Genomic DNA, 25986 nt, shown 5'->3' on the forward strand with positions numbered 1-25986 from the left:
ATTAAATGTCTGTGGTTAGATTTTATAATATTAGGAGTGCAGTGTTTGGGTTTTAGAATTATATAATCTATTGCCAATGAGCAGTTGGTATAATACTCTTTTAACCTATACCATGGCATAACTATGTATCAGCTTTAACGGCATCTCTATATTGCTTTATGCTACAGTACTTTGTTTCTCTATTTTTATTAAAATCCACTCTGTATTTGAAAGTATAATAGCAATTTACCAATTCATTCTATGGTTTCCTAATCCCCCTTTCATAACTGAAAACATGGGTTGTTTCTTTAAATTTGAAATTTTTATTAACTGTACGTTAGTCTCTAGTTCTTTGATTTTTTGTTTTTTTTTGCAGTTTGTTTCCAGAGCCTGACGGGTTTTGCTGAGTGCATTTAATTGTGTAATATTTCATATCAGATGGATGGGGAGCCCATTGCTTCTAGTCATCTTTCAAGTTTATTTATTGTGAAAGTCTGATATTCAGGGTGGGAGGTTGATCAAATGCATAAGCTAACGTACATTTACAATCACAAGTAGATGCCATTTCCTGAGTTACTTGTGGGTTTTTCTTCATGTAAATGTATGGCAAAACCCACTAAAATATTGTAAAGTAATTAGCATCCAATTAAATAAATTAAAAAAAATAAGATAAAGTAGACATCAGAACTAAGAAAGAGAAAAGCAAACATTTTTATATTAACAGACATGTGTAGAGTCTAAAACAGTGCTACAGATGAACCCATTTGCAGGGCAAGAATAGAGATGCAGACATCAAATGGACTTGTGGACACGGGAAGGAGGGGGTGGGGTGAAATTGAGAGAGTAATACTGACATTTATACACTGCCGTGTGTAAAATAGACGGCTAGTGGGAAGCCTCTGTATAGCACCGGGAGCTCAGCTCGGTGGTCTGTGATGACCTCGAGGGGTGGATGGGGGGATGGGAGGGAGTCAAGAGGGAAGGGACCTATGTATACTTATGGCTGATTCACTTCATTGTAGACAGAAACTAACATAGCATTGTCAATAAAATGTGGAGAGGCTGGACTTTCTCGTGGCCTTCAAACTTACCCCCTACTTTAGCATTGATGGAATAGCTTCTCTTTAAAGATCCCTTTTTGGGTTTTATACCTCTGACTTCATGTTGGTCTAGAATAGCAGGTACTTATCTATCACGAGGCTGAGATGGTTGGATGGCATCGCTGACTCAATGCACGTGAGTTTGGGTAAACTCCGGGAGTTGGTGGAGGACAGGGAGGCCTGGCGTGCTGCAGTCTGTGGGGTCACAAAGAGTCACAAAGCTGTGGTCCCCTGCATTGGCAGGCAGATGCTTAAGCCCGGGACACCAAAGAAGTCCCTATTGCATGTATTCTTAATGGTGTTTCGCTGTTCCCCAACCTCAATATGATGTCTGCACCCGGTTGTTCTCCTCCGGGGAGGATTTCATTCATGAGAAAGCAATCACTGCAAGTGTGGTCAGCTGGTGCAAGACCGCTCTCTCTCCACTCTGGGTAGCAGCTTCCTTGAAAGCAGAGAGCTTCCTCCTGAATTGCAAACTGTTGGCCCGCGATGTGTACATGGGCCCTGTTCTTGGGCCCGTGCAGGTCTGGCCCCCGTGACTTGGCTGGTTTAAAACTCTGGTTCAGAAATCAGTTTGCCTCTGAATTTTGCAGCCGTTGCTTGTCCTCTACCGTTTGCTGTGATTATTCAAAGACCAAAGCCAGGGACTTCCCTGGTGGTGGAGAGGTTGAGATTTAGTCTTCCAGAGCAGAGGATGTGGGTTTGGTCTGTGGTTGCAGAGTAAGATCCCACATGCGTCCTGGCCAAAATGCCAAAACATAAAACAGAAGCAACGTTGTAACAAATTCAATGAAGACTTTAAGAATGGGGGGAAAATATTAAAGAAAAAGACCAAAGCCAGTCTGGGTCTTACTTTTATTTAGATGAAACCCATTTATCCTTGGAAACAGTGAGAGACTTTATTTTCTTGGGCTCCAAAATCACTGTAGATGGTGACTGCAGCCATGAAATTAAAAGACGCTTGCTCCTTGGAAGAAAAGCTATGACCAACCTAGACAGCATCTTAAAAAGCAGAGACATTACTTTGCCAACAAAGTTCCATCTAGTCAAAGCTATGGTTTTTCCAGTAGTCATGTAGGGATGGGCGAGTTGGACCATAAAGAAAGCTGATCGCCGAAGAATTGATGCTTTTGAACTGTGGTGTTGGAGAAGACTCCTTGGACAGCAAGGAGATCCAACCAGTCCATCCTAAAGGAAATCAGTCCTGAATATTCATTGGAAGAACTGATGCTGAAGCTGACGCTCCAATACTTTGGCCACCTGATGCTGAGAACTGACTCATTTGAAAAGACCTGATGGTGGGAAAGATCGAAGGCAGGAGGAGAAGGGGACGACAGAGGATGAGCTGGTTGGATGGCATCACCGACTCGATGGACATGAGTTTGGGTAAGCTCCGGGACTTGGTGATGGACAGGGAGGCCTGGCGTGCTGCAGTCCTTGGGGTCACAAAGAGTCGGACACGACTGAGCTGATTTTGGTTTTGGCTGCACTGAGTCTTCACTGCTGTGCGTGGACTTTCTCTAGTTTTGGTGAGCAGGGTCTACTCTTCCTGGTGCTGCGTGGGCTTCTCACTGTCATGGCGTCTCTTGGGGCCGAGCATCGGCTCTAGGGCATGTAGGCTTCAGTAGTTGTGGCACATGGGCTTAGCTGCTCCGAGGCATGTGGGATCCTCCTGGACCAAGGATTGAGCCCGTGTCTCCTGCCTCGGCAGCCAGATTCCTTACCACTGAGGCACCCAGGAAGCCCCTGGAAGGCAGATTCCTAACCAAGAAAGTCCTGGTCCATCATTTTAATAAAAATGGCTATTGCAAATGTTTCATCCTAATACAGTGATTAAAGTATCTTGTCCCGTTTATCAGTCATTCAAGCTTTTCTTTTCCACTGCAAGTAAACACAGAACTGTAGAATCCAAGAGCACTAAAGAAAAGGCAAGGGTGTCCCTCTGTTGAGTAGAATATAAATTCTAAGTTGAAGCACTAACCAGAGTTAGGCTGAAAAATGCTGTGAATGTACTTATTATCTGATCTACGATGCAGACATATTGAGTTATCAGAGAGGATAATTCATTGGTGTCGGTTTGGCAAGCAAATTCATATTCTTTTCCTGTAATCCATTTTCATAGCTTAACATTTTGATTAAAAATGACACCTGTTCCCTCACGAAAAGGAAGCACATTTTTAAGAGCTGCTGATTGATTTGTCTGCATTATTCAGGAGTTGTGTTTTTATTCAGAAAAATAACAGCTACCACACTGCTCTCAAATCACCTCTGCAGACATACGTGGTTTCTCTTGGTGGGGTCCTCAAACATTTCCATGACATGAGCAAAGTCAGGCAGCACTGGCAAGTGGCGGACTGGAGAAGACTATTTGAGTGCCTGCTAAGTCACTTCAGCCGTGTCCGACTCTTTGCGACCCCTTGGACTGTAGCCCACCAGGCTCCTCTGCCCATGGGATTCTTTAGGCAAGAATACCGGAGTGGGTTGCCGTTTCCTCCTCCAGGGGATCTTCCCGACCCAGAGAGTGAACCCAGATCTCCTGCATTGCAGGCAGATTCTTTACTTTCTGAGCCAGGGAAGGTTGCACAGACATCTGAACACACAGGAATGTTTGCTCGAGGATCCCATTGTCTAGTTGTGGATGTCGGCCAGCTCACAGTTCCCACACGCCTCAAGGAGGGTTCTGTGTGGACTCACAACCAAGGATGCGGTCATTCCGTCAATTTGGACAAGTTTAACCTGGTTAAATTTGGCTGGGCTTTCCCGATGCCTCAGTGGTAAAGAACCCACCTGCAGTGGAGGAGACGTGGATTTGATCCCCGGGTCGGGAAGATCCCCTGGAGGAGGGCATGGCAACCCACTCCAGGATTCTTGCCTGGAGAATCCCATGGACAGAAGAGCCTGGTGGGCTATAGTCCATGGGGTCGCAAAGAGTTGGACACGACTGAGCGAGTAAGCAACAACTTTCTCTGGCTGGATTTTATACCTGGGAGAATATCCTGACTGTGGTTAGGCCATGCCTCTCAGCTGCACCACTATCTTAACTACCAAGGCATTTTTTTTTTTTTAAAGGCCTTTGCATTCTGCTTATAGTAAGTGTTCTCTGTACTTGCTTATAATCTCGAAAAGAACAGCAGTGATTGTGTGAGGGCTGGGGAGGGGGGCACCCCCATCCTGCCTGGAAGGATGGCCAGGCTAAGGATCATTTGTTGAAATGTCTCCAATGCAGAGGGGTTCGCTGGCTTTGCTGGAGTGTGCGGTTGGGAGTGGCAGCTGGCCCTGCACTTAGCACACATCCTTCTTGTTTGGAATCCGTCTTTGGTTCCTGACCTAATCTGGTTGTTACAGCCATCAAGCTTGGCCCCGATCCTGGGTGTGCTCAGTCGTGTCCGACTCTTTGCGGCCCCATGGAATGTAGCCCGCAGGGGCTCCTCCGTCCATGGGATTCTCCAGGCAAGAATACTGGAGTGGGTTGTCATGTCCTCCTCCAGGGGATCTTCCCAACCCAGGGATCGAACCCGGGTCTCCCACGTCTCCTGCATTGGCAGGTGGGTTCTTTACCACTCAGCCACCTGGGAAGCCCTGATGCTAATAGGTCAAAGGAAGTTCCTCTTTCTTTTCTCATAACGGGGCCTGTGCTGCACAGCTCTCACCCGCGTGGTGAAACCTTTAGGTTGTTCTCACTAACAACTTTAAGTTGTTCCCAGAGGCCTTCTGGTATTTACGGCACAGATGACAATATCAGGATGGAAAGAAGAATGTCACCAGACTTGGCCTGGTGATCCAGTGGTTAAGACTTCACCTTCCAGTGCAAGGGGCACAGATTCGATTCCTGGTCAGGGAGCATTTATCTCACGTGACTTTAAAAGTGGTCCAAATTAAAAAAAAAAAAAATCTTAAAAAAAAAAAAGAATATCAAGCCTTTTCCAAATCCCTCCCTTTCTCTTCTGCTACAAAGCTTATGCTTCATATCCTATTGTTTCCTCATTATGCATTTTCATTCTCTCCAACTAGCCTATAAATGTTGGCCCATTCCTTCATACTGAATGTTAGAAATCTAAGCAAATAAGTCCATTTGTATCTTTTTTTTAAAAAAAATTAAGATTCCACCTATTTGTTGTTAAGTCGCTAAGTCGTGTTTGACTCTTTGGGACCCCACGGACTGCAGCACGCCAGGCTTCCCTGTCCATCACCATCTCCCAGACCTTGCTCAAACTCATGTCCATTGAGTCGGTGATGCCATCCAAATGGCTCCTCCTCTGTCATCCCCTTCTCCTGCCACCTTCAATCCTTCCCAGCATCAGGGTCGTTTCCAATGAGTCAGCTCTTCACATCAGGTGGACAAAGTATTGGAGTTTCAGCTTCAGCATCCGTCCTTCCAATGAATATTCAGGACTGATTTCCTTTAGGATGGACTGGTTGGATCTCCTTGCAGCCCAAGGGACTCTCAAGAGTTTTTTCCAACACCACAGTTCAAAAGCATTCTTCGGTGCTCAGCCTTCTTTATTATCCAACTTTCACATTCGTATGTGACTACTGGAAAAGCCATAGCTTTGACTATGCTTCATTAAAAAACCAAAAGCAATCTAAACATATATATTCAAGTCTATAAAAACACTTGTTAAAACAGATTTTCAGAGACTTCCCTGGTGGTCCAGTGGCTGAGACTCCACTTTCCAGTGCAAAGGGCATGTATTCGATCCCTATCAGGGAGGGAAGATTCCCACATGCCTCGCTGCCAAAAAACCAAAACCTAAAACATAAGCAATGTTGTAACAAATTCAATAAAAACTTTTTAAATGGTCCACATCAAAAAAAAAAAAATGTTTTAAAAAGACCACATATTCAGATGGGATTTTTCCTGCCCTAATGTCAGACAGTATTTCTTCATGACTTTAAAAGAGGTCGTCTATGTAGATGATACTTGGTGAAATATCATTGGTGATGCATGGCTCAAATTGACCAAAGCAGCATCGTTTCTAAACAAAAGACGGTTTGCGATGTAGGTTTTTCTCTGTTTCCAGTAAACCTTTTCTGCATCTGGCAAATAGATTAGGAACTTGTTGGTTGCTGTGGTAAAGTTTTCTATTATGCCAGAGCAGTGTTAATTTTCTTATAATGAACAGATTCGATGTAATTACCTCGCCAGTTATGAAAATGTTCTTTTGTCTCTCTGGTGCAGAATAATTCTGTTTTAGAAATAGCTACGTTCTCAAAAAAAAACTTTGTTTTTCTTCTTTGCCAAATGAAGTTTGTTCAGAAAAATAATTTTTTCAGGGAGGAGCGTTTGCTGTTTTTCAGAAACTAATGTGCTATACTCTTAATATTTTAGAGCACTTTTATTTCATTTTAAGCACTTTTATCAACTAACTCTTTTAATAGTTTGAAACATCTTTAGGAACACCTGTTCTACTCCATGTTTGTGGGTAAAAAATAAGTTCTGGTTATTATGATAATAGTTTTCATGCAGTGTGATTGTAAGTGACTATTAAGAAAGATAAAATTTCAGACATCCTTTTGTTTTCTTAATTTAGTTTTAATCGGAGGGTGCTTGCTTTACAACATTGTGTTGGTTTCTACCATATACCCACAGGAATCAGCCATAGGGACACATATGTCCCCTCCCTTCTGAACCTCCCTCCCACCTCCCACCCCATCCCGCCCCTCTAGGTTGTCACAGAGCACCGGTTGGAGCTCCCTGCCTCACACAGCAAATTCCCACCGGCTGTCTGTTTTATGTGATAATGTGTTTGTGTCAATGCTATTCTCTCTATTCCTCCCACCCTCTCCTGGCTCTTCCCCATGTCCACAGGTCTGTTCCCTGTGTCCGCGTCTCCACTCGTGTCCTGCAAACAGGTTCATCAGCACCATCTTCTACATTCCACACATACGCGTTGATCTATGGTGTTTGTCTTTCTCTTTCTGACTCACTTCACTCTGTCTACTCGGCTCTGGGTTCATCCCCCTCATGAGAACTGACTCAAATGCGTTCCTTTTCATGGCTGAGTAGTATTCCATCGTATGTATGTACCACAACTTCTTCATCTGTTCATTTGTCGATGGGCATTTAGGTAGCACATCCTTCGTTTTTAAGCTGACAGAGTCATAAAGATAGAGTGAGAGATGCTCAGAGTGAGGTGGACAGGCTTACAGACCTGTTTCCGAGCTCTCATTTGTATATTTTATCCACTATGTATACAGAAGTTAGAGACACAGTTCCTTTTAAGCTGTATTTTTATATTTATTTATTTGTTTGATGGTGCCAGGGTCTTGGCCGTGGCATGTGGGATCTTTTGTTGTGGGGTGTAATGAATTCCTTCCTTCCGCTGTGTTTGCTGCCACCTCTTAGCACCCAGCACTGCCCCAGGCAATGAACCTTGTCTTCCTTGAGCTTGGAAAGGTTTGCAACACAGCCATGTCAACACGTTTCCCTTTTAAAAGCTGCTGCACCGACAGTTGACAGTCGTGGCTAATTTTAGAAAGGAGTTGACACTGACAATTGGATTATCCTGAAGTGCCTGTTTTTTTGTTGTTTTGTTTTTTTTCCAGTGCAGAGCAGAGAACTTTTAGCTGATGACAGAGCCTGCCTTAAAGAGATGATTGTTTTCATTTTTCAGGAAGAGATGACTGTGTTTTCATTTTTCGAGACAGAGCCTCTGTTTTGGTTCAAGGTAGAAAGGAGATGTCCGTGCTGTGCAGGAAGAAAGAAATGTTTGTTTGTTGTAGAAGCAAACACACAAGACAGAGAGGGTGCAGTTCTTTCTACTGTGATGTCTGAGGCTTCCCAGGTGGTTCCAACGCAGGAGATGTAAGAAACTTGGGTTCAGTCTGTGTGTCGGAGAAAATCCCCTGGAGGTGGACATGGCAACCCACTCCAGTGTTCTTCCCTGGAGAACCCCATGGACAGAGGAGCCTGGTGGGCTGCAGTCCATGGGGTCTCAAAGAGTCGGACACGACTGAAGCGACTGAGCACACACGTGACGTCTGAGTTGCTTTGGATCCCGTACGATCCGGGGTGGGTGGGTGGACAGTACCCTTTCTTCTAGTGGGAGGGGGAGAAGGGAGGATCCCAGAGAAGGAGAACAGTCCCTCCCACCAGCATCCTTCACGACTCTCTTGCTCTCGCCCATTGCAGGGACATGATGACCCTTCTGCTCCTGCTGCTGTTCCTCTGCGAGGCTCAGAGCCGGGCGACGTCAAAGCCCAACTTCGTCCTGCTGATGGCTGATGACCTTGGCATCGGGGATCCCGGTTGCTATGGCAACAAGACTCTCAGGTGCGGCGATGGGGAAACACAGGGCCCCCTCCACGGGCTGGCTGCCCCGTGACAGGCAGCGGGTGGTCGTAGAACACAGGCCACGGGGAGACGTGCAAAGCCCACCCACCTCTCCAGCTGCACGCTTTCCTCTGTGGCTATGTGTATACCGTGAAAATGAAGACTGCCCTTGAGCCTTGTAAACCACGGTGCTCTGAGGTCACAAAAAGCAGGAACTTCGTCTTATTAACACTTGTAGGGAATTCCCTGGTGGTCAAGAAGAGTCAGACACAATTTAACGACTGAACAACAACAGCAACTCATATTAGATATACTATTAGATGTGACGTTCCTAAAATTTACTAATGTAATAGGTAACTGATCCCACTAAAGAATCTTAATTTAAAAAATTACAATCATGTCTTTAAAGTTCACTCTCTGCTGATTATCAAAAGGAAGAAAAGGGCTATACAGTCATAGATAAGAATTCATAATAATAAATTATAATAATGCCCTAAATCTATCTTGTTCTCCATATTGGCATCCAATTCTTTTTCTTTTAATTGAAGTACAGTTGAGCTACAATATTGTTTTAGTATATATACACACACGTGTGTGTGCTGTGTGCTAAGTTGCTTCAACTATGTCCGAGTCTTTACAACCCCATGGACTATAACCCCGCCAGGCTCCTTTGTCCTTGGGATTTCCCAGGCAAGAATACTGGAACGGGTTGCCATTTCCTTCTCCAGGGGATCTTCTCGACCCAGGGACTGAACCGTTGTCTCTTATGTGTCCTGCATTGCAGGCAGATTCTTTACCAATAATAGTGCCACCTGGGAAGCCCATATACACACACATACATATCTTCTTTATATAAGTGTATATTCTGTTTTCTAATTCTTTTCCATTAGAGTTTATTACAAGCTATTGAATATAGTTCCCTATACTAGACAGGGCCTCCTTGTTATTTATCTGTTTTACAGTGTATGTCTGCTAATCCCAAATTCCTAATTTATCCCTCTCTCTGACCCAGCTCTTTCTGAATGACGTGATTCATTTTATAATATCACACCCCCAAATAGATTTCTCAGTAGCTAATCTAGGCACTAGTCAAACATACAATTTCAGTCTTCTCAGCATCTTGTAATATAAGGCAAAAGCCAAGTGGAAATGTTGGCAGTTAAATGCCTAAAGTAAGCTAATAGATGGGAGAGGAGTTTGAGATGCCAGTGCAGTACAACAATCTTCCCCACTGAGGTGTATATTGTTACACGGGCTTCCCTGATAACTCAGCTGGTAAAGAAACCGCCTGCAATGCAGGAGACTCCGGTTCAATTGCTGGGTCGGGAAGATCCGCTGGAGAAGGGACAGGCTACCCACTCCAGTGTTCTTGGGCTTCCCTGGTGGCTCAGCTGGTCAAGAATCCGCCTGCAATGCGGGAGACCTGGGTTTGATCCCTGGGTTGGGAAGATCCCCTGGCGAAGGGAAAGGCTACCCACTCCAGTGTTCTGGCCCGGACAATTACATGGACCATATAGCCCATGGGATCGCAAAGAGTGAGACACGACTCACCGACTTTCACTTTCATTATTACATGATTGGCCTCTGGGCACTGAACCACGGAGGGTGGGGCCACCGTGAACAGAGATAACATGCCCCATCCCACAGGCCAGGAAGGGAGTGCAGTTAATCACGTCGCCCTTTTATGGTGTGATGGAAGCTGCTGAGATGGGGGATAGAGAGACATCTTACTGGTGGAGCAGGCTCCTCCCACAGGACAGGGAGGCCACAGGGGGTCCCATGTATGGTCAGGACCAAAGTCTGGAAGATGGGCAGAGTGGCAGGGACCAGGGCTTCTTTAAAAGGATATGGGATAACCACTCAGCGTGGCCCCAGACCTTTGAGAACTTCCCCTCCCCATGTCCGGGAAGTCTGGTGTCATTTCCCGAGGTGGTGGGGCCACGACCTTCCTGGAGAAAAGGCCGCGGAGTGGCTTGTCCTGCACAATGCGCCATCCTCGAAGTGAACCCGTGTGTGAGCATTGCTTTGGCATGAAAACCCTCGAGTCTGCAGAGGGTGTGAGTGACAGCCTGACCTGTTTCCAGCTTGACCTGCGGCCCTTTGCCCTGGACTCTGTGAACCCCGGGTAGTTCCCTGGTAGATACACCTGGAGCCCTTTCTTTCTTGCTCCTGGGGGTCCCATCACCCCCTTCTCCCTGGAAAAGTGTAAGTGTGAGTCACTCAGTCATGTCCAGCTGTTTGTGACCCCATGGACTGTAGCCCGCCAGGCTCCTCTGTCCACGAGATTCTCCAGGCCAGAAGACAGGAATGGGATGCCCTTCCCTTTCTCCAGGGGATCTTCCTGACCCAGGGATCGAACCCAGGTCTCCCGCCTTGCAGGCAGATTTTTTCCCATCTGAGCCACCAGGCAGAGGCTGATGAGAACTCATTAAGAGCCTCTCTTTGGCTGTGGTTGGGAAGGGGAGACTCAGGCTGCCCCCAGAGCTTTCTCGTTGGGGGCACGGAGGTGACTGGGGGGGACAGGTGAGAAGGAGCGAGACCTTGAAACATTTCCATCCTCCTGGTCACAGCAGCCCATTCTCAGGACTCGGCTTCTTCCTCCTAAAGCAGAAGCTCAGAGCCCTGGGTGAGTGAGGTCCCCAAGAGAGCTGACCTCAGTCGTGGAGCCCTCCGTGTGGTTTGGTCCTTAGAGCCATGGTGCTGTGTCCTCTCCCCTTCCTTCCCTTCTTCCCACCACATTTTGTGGTTCAGTCGTGTCCGACTCTCTGTGACCCCATGGGCTGCAGCACGCCAGGCTTTCCTGCCCATCGCCGTATCCCAGAATTGGCTCAAACGGATGCCCGTCGAGTCGGTGATGCCATCCAACCATCTCATCCTCTGTCGTCCCCTTCCCACCAACACACATGGCTCTATTTCCCTGGGTTACTGACAAGCGACTCAATGTGCAAAGCCCCCGAAGAAGCTTTCTTCTTAAGGTTGTGATGAATGACCCTTGAGTCTCTGTTCCAGGACTCCCAATATCGACCGCCTGGCCAGAGGGGGCGTGAAGCTCACACAGCACCTGGCAGCATCACCCCTCTGCACGCCCAGCAGGGCGGCCTTCATGACCGGCCGGTACCCCATCCGCTCAGGTAACCGCCCCCCGGCTCCAGCACCGCGGTCCTCGTCCTCCTCCCAGTCCTGATGGTCCTCCCCTCTTAACGGTCGATTTCTCCTGGCTCAGGAATGGCATCTCAGTCCAAAGTGGGAGTTTTCCTCTTCTCGGCCTCTTCTGGAGGACTGCCCCCTAGTGAGATTACGTTCGCCAAGCTTCTGAAGGATCAAGGCTATTCCACAGCTCTGATAGGTATGGGCAGCTGGGTGCGGGGACTGAGGGTCTGGGCGGGGTGATTGGGAGAGTGGGGAGGGTGTGACCGCAGCCATCTTGAGGCTGACACGGCTGATAGAATTTGCACAACTGTAGACAGGGAAGAAACAATCTCAACTCTAAATCAAAACAGCAGGCATCTGTATGCACTGTTTGAACGTGTAGATGTGTGTCCTTATTTATGTATCTATGTGTACGTGTGTTGATGGATGGATGGATGGATGATAGGTAGATAATGATAGACACACAGATGGATTGGCAGATGGACAAATGGATAGATGGCAAGATAGTTGAGTTAGGTGATAGAGACAGGGATAGGTAGCTGAGTAGATGAGATGGATGCTGGGTGAATAGCTTAGTAGATGAGACGGATGATGGGTGAATGGCTGATGGGTGAATTGTGGATGCTGGATGGATGGACGGATGGATGCTGGATGGATAGGTGGATGGTGAATAGATGGATGGTAGGTGATGGTGGATGGTGGATACTGGATGGATGGAGAGATGGATGCTGATGGATGAATGGTAGGTCAATGGCGATTACTGGAGGGGTGGATGGTGGGTGGATGGTGGCTACTGGATGGATAGGTGAATGGTGGATGCTGATGGATGAATGCTGGATGGTGGATGGATGGATGGATGGATGGGTGAATGGTGGATGGATGGTAGGTAGATGGTGGATGCCGGGTAGATGGATGGATGGTGAGTGGATGGTAGAGGGGTGGATACATAATGGATGGATAGTAGGTGGATGATGGCTACTGGATGAATGGTGGATGCTGATGGATGGATGGTGGATGGATGATGGCTGGATGGTAGATGGTGCGTGGGTGGTGGATACTGGATGGATGGATGGTGGGTGGGTGGATGGTGGGTGAGTGGGTGGGTGGTGGATCCTGATGGATGGATAGATGGTGGATAGATTGATGGCGGGTGGGTGGTGGATGGATGGATGGGTGATAGATGAATGCTAGGTGGATGGTGGATACTTCATAGACGGATGGATAGATGGATGGATGAATGATGGATGGATGGTAGGAAGATGGTGGATTCTGGGTAGATGGATGGATGGTGGGTGGGTAGGTGGTGGAAGGATGGGTACATAATGGATGGATGGTAGGTGGATGATGGCTACTGGATAAATGGATGAATGGTGAATGCTGATGGACGGATGGTGGGTGGATGGATGATGGATGGATGGATGATGGATGGTGGGTGGATGATGGATGGATGATGGATGGACGGTAGATGGATTGTGGATACTGGATGGATGATGGATGGTGGGTGGATGGTGGATGGTTGATGGATAGATGGTAGATGGATGGTGGGTATTGGATGGATGAATGATGAATCCATAGATGGGTGGGTGGATGCATGGGTGGATGAAGAGTGGATGCTGACTGGCTGGATGAATGGTAGATGAAGGGGTGAGTGGGTCAGTGGGTGGGTGACTGGATGCATGAATGAATGGTGGATGGTGAATGAGTGGATGTTGGTTGTTGGATGGATGAGATGCAGAGGCAGAAAGTTGAAATATATGGTAGATAACAGAAAAATGCATAGTTGTGCGCGCACACACACACACACACATACACACACATACACACACACACCATACTATTGATAAAGATTTTCATCTTACATGGCAGTAATAAAATTGCATCTGAATGTTTCTATTTGACATTCCCATTGATTTTATTCCCTTGATAGGAAATGAATCCTTCTCCCCTTCCCCTTGATAAGCTTGGGTCTACGTAGGTCATCAGACGAATCATGGAAAATCTCATGGGAGCAAAATGACCCTTCTCTTCTTTCCCACATCTTGTCATAAAGCCACCATCACTTTTTCTCTTGTGTGAGGCGCTCACTAATTTACTGATGCACTTCGCATTTTATAAGAAATGTTGAGAGGTGTTTAAAATGATTACTGACTTATGAGTATGATTTCCTCATGCCTCGGGGGTCATTTTTATGTAAGGATTCATTTGCAGTTTTAACTTTCAAGGGAGAAAATCAAGTTGGTTCTAAGACTTTGCTTTTAAGGAAATGTCTTTTTAAAAAAAGCACCTCTGGGATGTCCTTGGTGGTCCAATGGTTCAAACTTCTCCTTCCAATGCAGAGGGTGTGGATTCAGCCCCTGGTCGGAGAGCTGGCCAAAAAACTAAACCAGAAGCAGTATTGTAATCAATAAAGACTTTGAAAGTGGTCCATGTCCAAAAAGGGCTTCCCAGGTGGCGCTAGTGGTAAAGAACCCACCTGCCAGTGCAGGAGACGTAAGAGATGGGGGTTCGATCCCTGGGTTGGGAAGATCGTTTGGAGGAGGGTGTGGCAACCCACTCCGATATTCTTGCCTGGAGAATCCCATGGATAAGACGAGACTGGTGGGCTACAGTCCATGGGGTTCCAAAGAGTCAGACATGAATAAAGCGACTTAGCAGGCACATGTCAAAAAAAAAAAAAAAAAGAATACTTAAAAAGGAAGAAACAAACAAATACCTATCCCAGAAAAACATTGGGATTTTCTTCTGTAGTTTTTTCCTCCTGCCTATGAAGTATATGGGGCTTCCCTAGTGGCTCAGTGGTAAAATAATCCACCTGCCAGTGCAGGAGATTTAAGAGACCCAGGTTTGATCCACGGGTTGGGAAGAGGCCCTGGAGAAGGAAATGACAACCTGCTCCAGTATCCTTGCCTGGAGAATCCCACGGACAGAGGAGCCTGGTGGGCTATGATCCACGGGGTCACAGAGTCGGACACGACTTAACGACTCAGCAACATGAAGGATGCAAGTTGGTCTTGGGGCTTTTTTTTTTTTTCCAGTGCCCAGATCGCCTCTTTTTTCCTGGTGCCATGAGCTGTTCCTACCCTAGACCGTTTAGGGGAAAGGTGGTGAACGGGATCGAACAGATGAATCTTGATGATCAAGAACGGGTGTCAGCCCACAGGCATCGGAAGCTGGGCCCTGGGGGGTTTTTCCGCTGGCTCTAAACTCAACGCCCCTGTGGTCTGTCCCCTCAGGCAAGTGGCACCTGGGTATGAGCTGCCACAACCGCACCGACTTCTGTCACCACCCGACCAGCCACGGCTTCGAGTACTTCCACGGGCTGCCCATGACCAACCTGCGGGACTGCAAGCCGGGCGAGGGCACCGTGTTCAACAAGGCCTTACAGATGCTGGTGTTCAGGCCCCTGCAGCTCATCGCCATGGCCCTGCTGACCTTGGCCGTGCTCAGGTGGCTGGGGCTCTTCTGGGCGCCCTGCTGGGTCTTCCTCTTCCTCATCCTCCTGGCCGCCGTGGTCCTCGGCCTGCTGCTTGGCTTCCTGCATTACTACCGGCCACTCAACTGCTTCCTGATGCGGAACCGTGACATCACCCAGCAGCCCATGTCCTACGACAGCCTCACGCAGAGGCTCACGGAGGACGCCGCCCGCTTCTTACGTCGGTGGGTCACCTCTGCCGGCCCAGCGGTGCCTGGGAGGCGCGGATGGTACCATCTCGGGTGCCTGGGCGGAGGTAGGGGGAGTGGGGACCAGGGTGTTCAGCGAGCCATGTTTCCAAACTCCTGTGCTTGGGGGATTGTCTCCAAAGGATGCACGTGGAAAACGAGATGGCATGCTTTGCAGAGGTGTGTGTGTGGGGGGGGGGGAAGAGATCCTGATACTGGCCAAGACAGAATGCAGGAGGAGAAGGGGACGACAGAGGATGAGATGGTGGGATGGCATCACCGACGCGATGGACATGAGTTTCAGCAAACTCTGGGTGTTGGTGATGAACAGGGAGGTCTGGCGTGCTACAGTCCATGGTGTCGCAAAGAGTCGGACGGGACTGAGTGACTAAACTGAACTGACCGAGGCGGGGCTTGGGAATTGCAATGCTGGGGGCTCGATCCTCCCAGAGTCACTTTGCCAGGTCCCCCCTCCCCCATCCTGTGCAAATGAGTGTGTATGTGTGCTCAGTCGCGTCTGACTCTTTGCGACCCCCATGGGCTGTAGCCCACCAGGCTCCTCTGTCCGTGGGATTCTCCAGACAAGAGTACTGGAGTGGGTTGCCATTTCTTCCTCCAGGGGATCTTCCCAACCCAGGGCTCGAGCCCAGGTCTCCCACATTGCAGGCAGATTCTTTACCAGCTGAGCTATCAGGGAAGCAACAGAAGAGGGTAAATAAATAAAGACTTGTCTTGTTACTTTGCCAACAAAGGTCCGTCTAGTCAAGGCTATGGTTTTTCCAGTGGTCATGTATGGATGTGAGAGTTGGACTATAAAGAAAGCTGAGCGCCGCAGAATTGATGCTTTTGAACTGTGGTGTTGGAGAAGACTCTTGAGAGTCCCTTGGACTGCAAGGAGATCCAGCCAGTCCCTCCTAAAGGAGATCAGTCCTGAATGTTCATTGGAAGGACTGATGCAGAAGCTGAAACTCCAATACTTTGGCCACCTGATGTGAAGAAATGACGCATTTGAAAAGACCCTGATGATGGGAAAGGTTGAAGAAGGGAGGAGAAGGGGATGCCAGAGGATGAGATGGTTGGATGGCATCACCAACTCGACGAACATGAGTTTGGGTAAACTCTGGGAGTTGGTGATGGACAGGGAGGCCTGGTGTGCTGCAGTCCATGGGGTCGCAAAGGGTCAGACATGACTGAGCGACTGAACTGGACTGAGCTGCCTTGTTTCAGTAAGGTGGATGCTGCTTGTCTTGTCTGTTTTCCACCCAAGGGGCTGTGCCCCTACACTGTGCTGTGCCCATGCACCCCAAACCTTTTAGGATGGTCTTGAGTGGTTGGCATCCTTCACGCAGCTATACTGCCCCTCAATGCTTCCGGAACAAGTCATGGTGAACCCACAGGCTAGGGGGTCCCCACCTGCATGGTCCCCAGAGACAGCCTGTGAGGACCCTCGTGTCCACTTAACCAGGGCCTCCTCCAGAGAGGAAGGAGGGGAGCTGAGAGTGGACAGTGACTCTAGTCAGTTTGCCGTGAGTCTGTCTTCTTTGCCCAGGGACGGAAGGGGCCGCGGGTAGACTTGGAGGAGGCAGAAGAAGAAGACAAGGAGCGAGAGGAAGAGGAGGAGGTGGGAGACAAGAAGAAGGAAGAGAAGAATGAGGAGAAGAAAGAAAACAAGCAAGAAGATGAAGCAGAAACAGGAGGAGAAGAAAAAGTAAAAACAGAAGAAGCGCTCGGAACTCACTCTTCTTGCTGACTGTCACGTGGCCTCTTGCAAAAGTTTCAGTTGTTACTTCTTTTCCAGGTGGTGCTAATGGTAAAGAATCTCCCTGCAATGCAGGAGACCTGGGTTCAATCCCTGGGTGGGGAAGATCCTCTGGAGGAGGGCATGGCAACCCACCTCTAGTATCCTTGTCTGGAGCATCCCATGGGCAGAGGAGCCTGGCGGGCTACAGTCCCTGGGGCCGCAGAGAGTCAGACACGACTTAGCAACTAACACTTTCTTTCCTATTACCTGAAGCATAAAGCCATTTGACATTTTTTTTTTTTTTTCCCAACAGAGGTTCAATACCTTCCAGTCTCTGGGTTAGAACACTTAACGAATGAATGTCGGATGATTTAAAACCGGAAACATCAGAGAGTTTTCCATCCCTGTGTTCTGGGGGGGCGGGGGGCGGCACGTGTGGGTGAACTCCAGCAACTTTGAAGTTCAGATGGGCTGTGCCAGTGTCAGCCCCATCATGGATGATGTCCATAGTCGAGTGTCCTCAGAGTCTAATTGCGGGTGCAAAGCCGTAGACTCTATTGCAGCAGTCCCCAAACCTTTTCCGCCCCAGGGGCCAGTTTCATGGAAGACAGTTTTTCCTCGGACTGGGGGCCGTGGGGGCGGAGGGAGTGGTTTGGGGATGCCTCAACTGTGTTTTCTTTATTGTGTACTTTATTTCTATTATGATTGCATTGGCTCTCCCTCAGATCATCAGCCACTAGACCCTGGAGACTGGGGACCTCTGATCTATGGGAATAATACAGAGTCGCAGGCAGGGCTGTCTGTGAAAGGGCTTCTCACAAAGAGAGCCCGTCGGGACGCTTGACAGATGAGGCCATTACGGGGAAGCCGGGGTTCTTGTTGTAGCTGGACGGACGCCTGCAGAACTAAAAGTCAGGGCATGATCTGAAATCTCGTTACCCAAGCCGACCTTGAGACCTGGGGATCTGTATCTTCTCCCTCTGTTTTTGTGGGGAAGAGGCGGCTTGCATGGTTTTCCTGTCCTCAGTTTTTTATTTTTTAATTATTACTATTATTTTTTTAACTTTTAGTTTTTGGCTACACCATGCAGCATAAGGTATCTTAGTTCCCTGACCAGGGATTGAACCCATACTGTTTGCATTGGAAGCATGGAGTCCTTAATCACCTGGACCACCAGGGCAGTCCATCCTGTCTTCCTTTTTATATTTAAGATGTATCTTCATTGTTCTGTGGTTCTGAAAATAGCATGTGCTACTTTGAAAAAAGGAAAGCTGTATAAAAATGTAAAACAGCTAAGGAGTTTAAATTGTTGGCGGTCTTTGCTCCTCAACTATTGACCTTCCTATTAGTAGTCTGCGTGTGTGTGTGTGTGTGTGTGTGTGTGTGCACGCACGCACGCGTGGTCGCTCAATCGTGTCCCCAACTCTGTGACCCCATGGACTGTAGCCCACCAGGCTCCTCTGTCCTTGGGATTCTCCAGGCAGGAATACAGGAGTGGGTTGCCATGCCCTCCTCCAGGGGATCTTCCCGACCCAGGGATCGTACCTGGGTCTCCTGCATTGCGGGCAGATTCTTTACCACTGTGCCACTGGGAAGCCCCATTAGTGGTATCTTTCAGTCAGTATAAAAATCTGTATAGGGCTTTTTCCCCCCCGGAGCCGTGCTGGTTCTGCAGCTCTGTGGCAAGCTGCAGAGTCGGGGTTCTGTTCCGCAAAAAAAAAAAAAAAAAATCTATATAGGTAATTTTTTTGTTTTAAAAACTCGACACTTTTCCAGTGGTCCAGTGGTTAAGACTTTGCCTTCCAAGCCAAGGGGTGTGGAGTGTCAGGGACCTCTGATCCCACATGCCTTGTGACTGAAAAAACAACCACAACATAAAACAGAAGCAATATTGTAGGGTGTGATCCCTGGTCAGGGAGATCAGATTCCACATGCCTTGTGAACAACAACAACAACAACAAAACCACAACCTCAAACAGAAGCAATATCGTAGCAAAGTCAATAAAGACTTTAAAAATTGTCCACATCAAAAAAAAAATCTGTTGAAAAATTAAAAATGTACTCTGAAGTGTGTTTGAATGAAGAGCCTGGGGCCCCGTGCCATAGAAACCATGCTTTTAAGAGCTCGGGTTATGTCTCTGCCATCATCCACTTCCGTATCTGAATAGCGTGGCTGGGGGGAGAGTGGCTCCGCCACTGACACATTTCTGGAAAGCGCTCACACACGCTGACACACGGCTGGAACGCACGGCGGGTTCTGACTGCTGCCAGGTTGAGATTGACGCTCCTCGTCTGTATCCATCCTCTGGTATGTCCGGTTGCAGCACATTAGGCAGCGCAGACCAACCGACTCTGAATGGTCTCCTCTGAACTTTGGGTGGCTGATGGCAGGGCATGGTCCACCCTGGCTTTATATTCTGAGTGCCCGGTGCCGTGTGGGCAGAGTAGATGCCGCAGGCTTGGGTGGGTCGAGTGAGCAACTGCACGTGTCCATCTGCGAGTGCAGAGTGTTGGTCACGCGAACTCCAGCTGGCTGACTGTTGTTGTCACTGCCTGGTTTATTGTCAAGGTTCAGTCGCTCAGTTGCGTCCGACTCTTTGCGACCCCATGGACTGCAGCACGCCAGGCTTCCCTGTCCTTCACTATCTCTTGGTTTATGCCTTAGTCCGATTGCCAGCTTCCGAGGGCCTGCGGAAGCCATCCATAGACACCTGTATTTGCATTCCAATTATTCCCAGTGCTGACGCAAATGGGAACACTCAGTGATTAATAAAGCTCACACCCTCAGAAGAAGAGGCTCTGCCTCGTGGCTCAGATGGTAAAGAAACTGCCTGCAATGCAGGAAATGCAGGTTCAATCCCTGGGTCAGGAAGATCCCCTGGAGAAGGAAATGGCAACCCACTCCAGTATTCTTGCCTGGAGCATCCCATGGACAGAGGAGCCTGGTGGACTACAGTCCATGGGGTTGAAAGAGTCTGACATGCTGCTGCTGCTAAGTCGCTTCAGTCGTGTCCAACTCTGTGTGACCCCATAGACGGCAGCCCACCAGGCTCCCCCGTCCCTGGGATTCTCCAGGCAAGAACACTGGAGTGGGTTGCCCTTGCCTTCTCCAGTGCACGAAAGTGAAAAGTGAAAGTGAAGTCGCTCAGTTGTGTCCGACTCTTTGCGACCCCATGGACTGCAGCCCACCAGGCTCCTCCGTCCATGGGATTTTCCAGGCAAGAGTACTGGAGTGGGGTGCCATTGCTTAGTGACTATTTCAACAAATTTCAACTGGATGACTCAGTGGGTAAGGAATCTGCCTGCAGTGCAGGAGACACAGGAGATGTGAGTTTGATCCCTGGTTCGGGAAGATCCCCCAGAGGAGGAAATGGCAACCCACTCCAGGATTCTTGCCTGAAGAATCCCATGGACAGAGGAGCCTGGTGGGCGACAGTCCATGAGGTCGCAAAGAGTCGGACAGGACTGACACTTCCTTCCTTTCTCAAAAGAAGAATATACTATGCAAGACCTTCCTGGCAGGCAGGAAAAGAATTACGCTGTAGCCGTCTTCCTGCCTGGATTTCACTCCCTCCGCAGACCAGATGTAAATCTTTGTGATTCTGAGATTGTCATGATGGCAGGTTGCTGGCAAGGTGCAGAGAGCCGCCTTCTGTATTTGTAACAAATAGAGAGAAGGCGTGTAGCAGTGAAAAAATTCTATCTCTTCACACAGCCTGGGAGGCTGGACACAATAAATTTTCCAAAGAGGTGTTTACTGAAGTGCTTCAGTTAATAAAAAAAAAATAAAGTGCAGCTGTTACGGGGAGATCTCCGTCCTGCCAGCTTGCTCATTTGTTCATTTAGTTTTCAAGGTCGTAGAGAGAAAGACAGATGGTACTGTGAGGGTCTTTTCCTGCTCTCTCTCTGGAAGGACAGCTGAGCGTAGGTTCCTGAAAGAAAGTGAAAAGTTGCTCAGTTGTGTCCGACTCTTTGCAGCCCCATGGACTGTATGGTCCATGGAATTCTCCCGACCAGAATACTGGAGTGGGTGATTTAGTCGCTCAAACATATCTGACTCTTGCAACCCCATGGACTGTAGCCTGCCAGGCTCCTCTGTCCATGCGATTCTCCAGGCAAGAATACTGGAGTGGGTTGCCTTTCCCTTGTCCAGGGGATCTGCATTCATCCCAAAGAGTAAGCTGTCCATCACACCCGAGGATGTGAGCAGGGCAGAATGACCCATCTGTCCAGCCTACATTCCCCAGGCTCCACTGATGACACCTCTATTCCCAGGGGGGAAATCCTCACTGATGGATTTTATTTTTGGAAGCTGGATATTTCTCTTCTTCTTTTTTTTAACCAAGGGAGGAAATCCTCACAGTTGATTTTATTTTTGCAAGCTGGATATTCCCCTTCTTTTTTTTTTTTTTTAACCAGTTGGGGCAATCCTCACAGTTTCATTTTATTTTTGCAAGCTGGATATTTCTCTCTCTTTTTTTTTTAACCAAGGAAATAAAGTGTTTTCACTTTCAGAATTAAACAACAACAAATGGCGTCCAACATGCTTATTTTGCCCTTTTTTTTTTTCAGGAATGCCGAGACCCCTTTCCTGCTTGTCCTGTCTTTCCTTCACGTGCACACGGCTCTCTTCTCTTCGAAGGACTTTGCCGGCAAAAGTCAACATGGCGCCTACGGGGATGCCGCTGAGGAGATGGATTGGAGCGTCGGTGTGTATCCCTCTATCTGCGGTCTCTGGGCTTCCCGGGTGGCTCTGTGGTTAAGAATCCGCCTGCCAATGCAAGAGACGCAGGTTCTATCCCTGGGCGGGGAAGATTCCCCTGGAGAAGGGCATGGCAACCTACTCCAGTGTTCTTGCCTGGAGAATCCTGTTGACAGAGGAGCCTGTCAGGCTACAGTCCATGAAGTCACAAAGAGTCGGACATGACTTAGTGACTAAACAAAAACAGTCTTCAGTCTGAACTTCAGAAGTGGCTGCGACCCTGCCTCCTAGCTTATTTTTTCTGAGTTTCTGCCTGTGTGTCTGATACCATCAGAGTGTCTGACTCTTTGTGATCCTATGGACTGTATAGTCCATGGAATTCTCCAGGCCAGAATACTGGAGTGGGTGGTTTAGTTGCTAAGTCATGTCCGATTCTTGTAATCCCATGGACTATAGCTCACCAGGCTCCTCTACCCGTGGGAACTGGAGTGGCTAGCCATTTCCTCCTCTAGGGGATCTTCCAACTCAGGGATCAAACAGCAGGTAAGCAGGATATAAAAAGCATCTTAACCCTGGGTGCAGTTGAGGTTGCCAGTGGATACAGCAGCAGGGAGTCTGGGTCTGTGGGCTGATGATCAAAGAGATGAGTGAAGGAAAAAGAGTCAAGCATTTATTCTTTCCTCCCGTTATGCTTTCTTTATGTATTTATTTTAATTTTTGGCTGCTCTGGGTCTTCATTGCTGTGCATGGGCTTTCTCTAGTTGGGGCGAGTGAGGGGTACTCCCTTAATTGAGGGTCACGGGCTTCTCTTTGCGATACCTTCAGTAACCTTTTGGGGCAAGGGACGTAGAGCTCGGGGTCAGTAGTTGCTGCATGCCCGCTTCATTGCCCCGTGGCACATGGCATCTGAATTCCCCGGCCGGGGATTGAACCTGAGTCCCCTGCCCGGGAAGGCGGATTCTTGATCCCTGGACCATCAGGGGATTCCCACCGCTGACTCTTTTAGCGTTGAGTCTGAGCGGCCCCTTGTCTCTAGCACAGCGGGTCCAGGGCAGGTTTGGGAGACAGAAGACTCCCCGGCGGTTACAGCTGTGGACAGTCTCGCTGCAGTAGCTTTGAGTTCTTCTTCTGTGGATCCTGTGAGCCCTCGCTGTGCCTCCTTCTCCTCCAGCTTGTGTGCTTCTTGCTGCGTCCACGAGGATCACAGGGGTTCCCTTGGTCTCTGTGTCCCTCCTCCCTAAGCGGGTTACCCTCTTTCCTGAGAGACGCGGCACGTTTTTCGGAGGAACTCGAAAGACTTCTTATTGAACTTTTCCTTTCTAGAAGATGTTTTTTACTGTGGATTTCACTTGGCTGCATCGGGTCTCACTTGTGACACTTGAGATCTCAGTTGCATCATTTGGGATTTTTTGTTGTTGTTGCAGTACACAGATTCTATAGCTGTGAGTGTGGGGACTCCATAGTCTTGGTGAGTGGCCTCAGTTGCTCCACGGCATGTGGGATCTTAGTTCCCCAACCAGGGATTGAAACCTGCGTCCCCTGCATTGGAAGGCAGATTCTTTAGGGCAGTCCCTGACGTTTTACTTTGTAAACTGTTCCTTCAACATCAACATGAAATCATGGTGACTGCGCTGTCTCTTGGGACTTTCCTGATGGCTCCGCGGCTGAAGAATCCACCCGCAGTGCAGGGAGACACAGGAGACGTGGGTTTGGTCCCTGGATCGGGAAGAACCCCCTGGAGGAGGAAATGGCAACCCATTCCAGTATTCTTGCCTGGGAATGCCCACGGGTAGAAGAGTCTGGCGGGCTGCAGTCCAAAAGGTTGTAGAGTTGGACACAACGTAGGGACACAACTGAGTGTGCATACCTGCGCTTTCTCTTGCACAGCTAAGCAGCCTCAGGCCTTTTCTGCAGAGTGCAGGGGAAGCCAGAGTGTGTGGGTAAAACAGAGGGATTGAAAATCCGTGAGTTCTGAACTTATCATTCAGTTCCTGTGTGCTCCAGCGATGTCTCTCGTGCTGAGGTCGTTTGCTCCTTCTGCACAAAATTGGACAAAAGTGAGTCGATGGCACTGTCAACAGGTTGCTCAGGGTTTTTGCCATATTTCCTTTCTCTTCCTTTTGCCCCTTCTCTTGTGCTTCCTTTCCTTGCTGGACCCTACATTCAGCGTTTTTCTCATCGAGGTGTTTAGGAGATCCTTGAACGTGGCCGTAGAGTTTTCTTTATTGGTTTGTGTTATGAGCACACGGAATCTGATGAGGGTCGCCGACCGTGGCGATGACAAGAACAACTCTTGTTTCGTTTCTTTGAAACCTTGGGAGGAGCATCATTCTTTCGGACAAGGTGACTGCAGCCCTCTTGTAGCTTCTAGCTCTTTCCCTGACTATCTGTATGAACTTGACAGATGTCTTAAATCTCTGTGCCTGATGAGTTCAGATGAAGCAACTTCTGAGTTTCTTTCTAACCTTCTCTGTAATGCTCTTGGATAGCACGTGTGAGTCAAGTGATGAACACGTACTAGGAAAAACAAAGGCAGCCAGAACATTCTGCCTAATGAGATTGGTAAGAAGAATTCATTATTCTCAGGGCTTTGACATACAACTCCTACAAGCCCGCCTTCTTTCATTTCTGCTTCTTAAAATGTTGCATGTAAATTAGTTTACATTTTCCACACCTTAGTAGTGTAAATCAGTAGAATAGTTCTTCGTAGTGTGAATCAGGAGAATATTTTATCTCTTTAATGAGTGTTGTATGTTAATGTAACAGCTTTTGTATCTAGCTGTCTGACGTGTCTTGGCTGGCAAGCAGGCTTTTGCTAGTATCATCACACGTATTGATTACTTTTTATTTAATTAGATGAGCACATATTCCTACCCTCACTCATTAAAAACAAGTCTAACTTCCAGTGTTTTTCTGCTACTCACCCCTTGTGAGTAAAACGGAGCATGTTTTTTGAATCTTTGAAATCTACAGTAGACCCTGGTATCATATTAATAGGTGGTTGTGTTCTTCCATTTTTCTTTTGCCCAAAATAAAATCCTCCCCTTAAGCCATTACATTCATGACTCAGGATGTTTCTGTTGTTTTTCAAACTCAATGCGTCTGAGCATTTTGAAGAATATGGCTTCTTTCCAGGAAGACCCTTTCTATGTCACCGAGAAGGGGACTCTGGGTGATTGTGTAATAAAATGACACGGAGGTATCCACTTAAAAGAAATGCCTCAAGCACCATGGGAAGCTGAGCTAGAAGCCATCAGCCAGACAGACCATAGCCCTGTCCTTTAGACTCTAAAATACTCTAAAGTTTAGGGCATTTTCTTTCTAAATGTTTGGAAACAGCATAACTGTGTGGAGCATAACTTTCCCCACTGTGGGTTTCTCCGTGCCCGTAAGAGCATATTCATAGAAGAACCTTTCTTATTTAATTGTCCGCCATGGCCAATCTCACCCCACACTGTGGAGCTTTGCATGGCTTTATTCTCAGCTGTGCGATCACTGTTGCTTGTATTGTTATTATGACCCAGAAAGGATGGACCACAGAGATATGGTGTAAGCTCTAAACAACGGGTTGTTGTTGCTGTTTAGTCACTCAGTTTTTGTCTGACTCTTTGCGACCCCATGGACTGTAGCCCTCCAGGCTCCTCTGTCCATGGGATTCTCCAAGCAAGAATCCTGGAGTGGGCTGCCATTTCCTTCTCCAGGAGATCTTCCCAACCCAGAGATGGAACCTACATCTCTTACAGCAGGTGGATTCTGTACCACTAAGCCCCCCGGGGAAGCCCCCACGCGAGGTGGCTGGCAGTAAAAGTCCACAAGGGTGGCCAAGATCCTGAAGCTCTTAATACCACCGAGCAATGTGAGAGGTGGGCAGTGTTCTACTGATCGCAGTCACTGCCTGTGAAGGGCGTGCCCTGCGCCTGCTCTTGCCTTCACACATGTCCCCTGCCTCTGTGATGTCAATGGTCAGGGCGGTGTCCTTCCACATCAGAACGGTGTGTACTCCACAGCAAGTCACAGGGAGAGGATCATCACCTTCAACACATGCCATTGTGTGCCTAATATATGATAAGACCTTGGCTTAAGGGAATTTAGGGGTTCCTAGTGGAATTAAGGTCCATATAGTCTTAAGCTGTGGTTTTTCCAGTAGTCATGTACGGATGTGAGAGTTGGACCATAAAAAAAGGCTGAGCGTGGAAGAATCGATGCTTTCGAACTGTGGTGAAGACTCTTGAGAGTCCCTTGGACTGCAAGGAGATCCAACCACTCCATCCTAAAGGAAATCAGTCCTGAATATCCATTGGAAGGACTGATGCTGAAGCTGAAACTCCAGTCCTTTGGCCACCTGATGTGAAGAGCTGACTCATTGGAAAAGACCCTGATG

The 25986-nt window shown here is 48.1% G+C and overlaps 1 protein-coding gene across 5 annotated transcripts in view; it reads left to right on the plus strand.

Moving 5' to 3' along the window:
• The window catches only part of LOC145537825 (steryl-sulfatase-like), a 149690-nt gene that overhangs the window by 58522 nt on the left and 65182 nt on the right, over positions 1-25986 (plus strand). For all 5 annotated transcript variants that reach the window (XM_081568721.1, XM_081568724.1, XM_081568723.1 and 2 more), the window contains 5 exons: positions 8212-8352; positions 11362-11483; positions 11576-11698; positions 14736-15159; positions 21476-21612. In XM_081568721.1, the coding sequence (XP_081424847.1) occupies positions 8216-8352; positions 11362-11483; positions 11576-11698; positions 14736-15159; positions 21476-21612 (943 nt within the window). In that variant the 5' untranslated portion in view covers positions 8212-8215. The remainder of the gene's footprint in view (positions 1-8211; positions 8353-11361; positions 11484-11575; positions 11699-14735; positions 15160-21475; positions 21613-25986) is intronic.

The sequence above is a fragment of the Giraffa tippelskirchi genome, chromosome Y, assembly GCF_054371585.1.
Source record: "Giraffa tippelskirchi isolate mGirTip1 chromosome Y, T2T-mGirTip1v1.2.pri, whole genome shotgun sequence".
Classification (NCBI taxonomy): domain Eukaryota; kingdom Metazoa; phylum Chordata; class Mammalia; order Artiodactyla; family Giraffidae; genus Giraffa; species Giraffa tippelskirchi.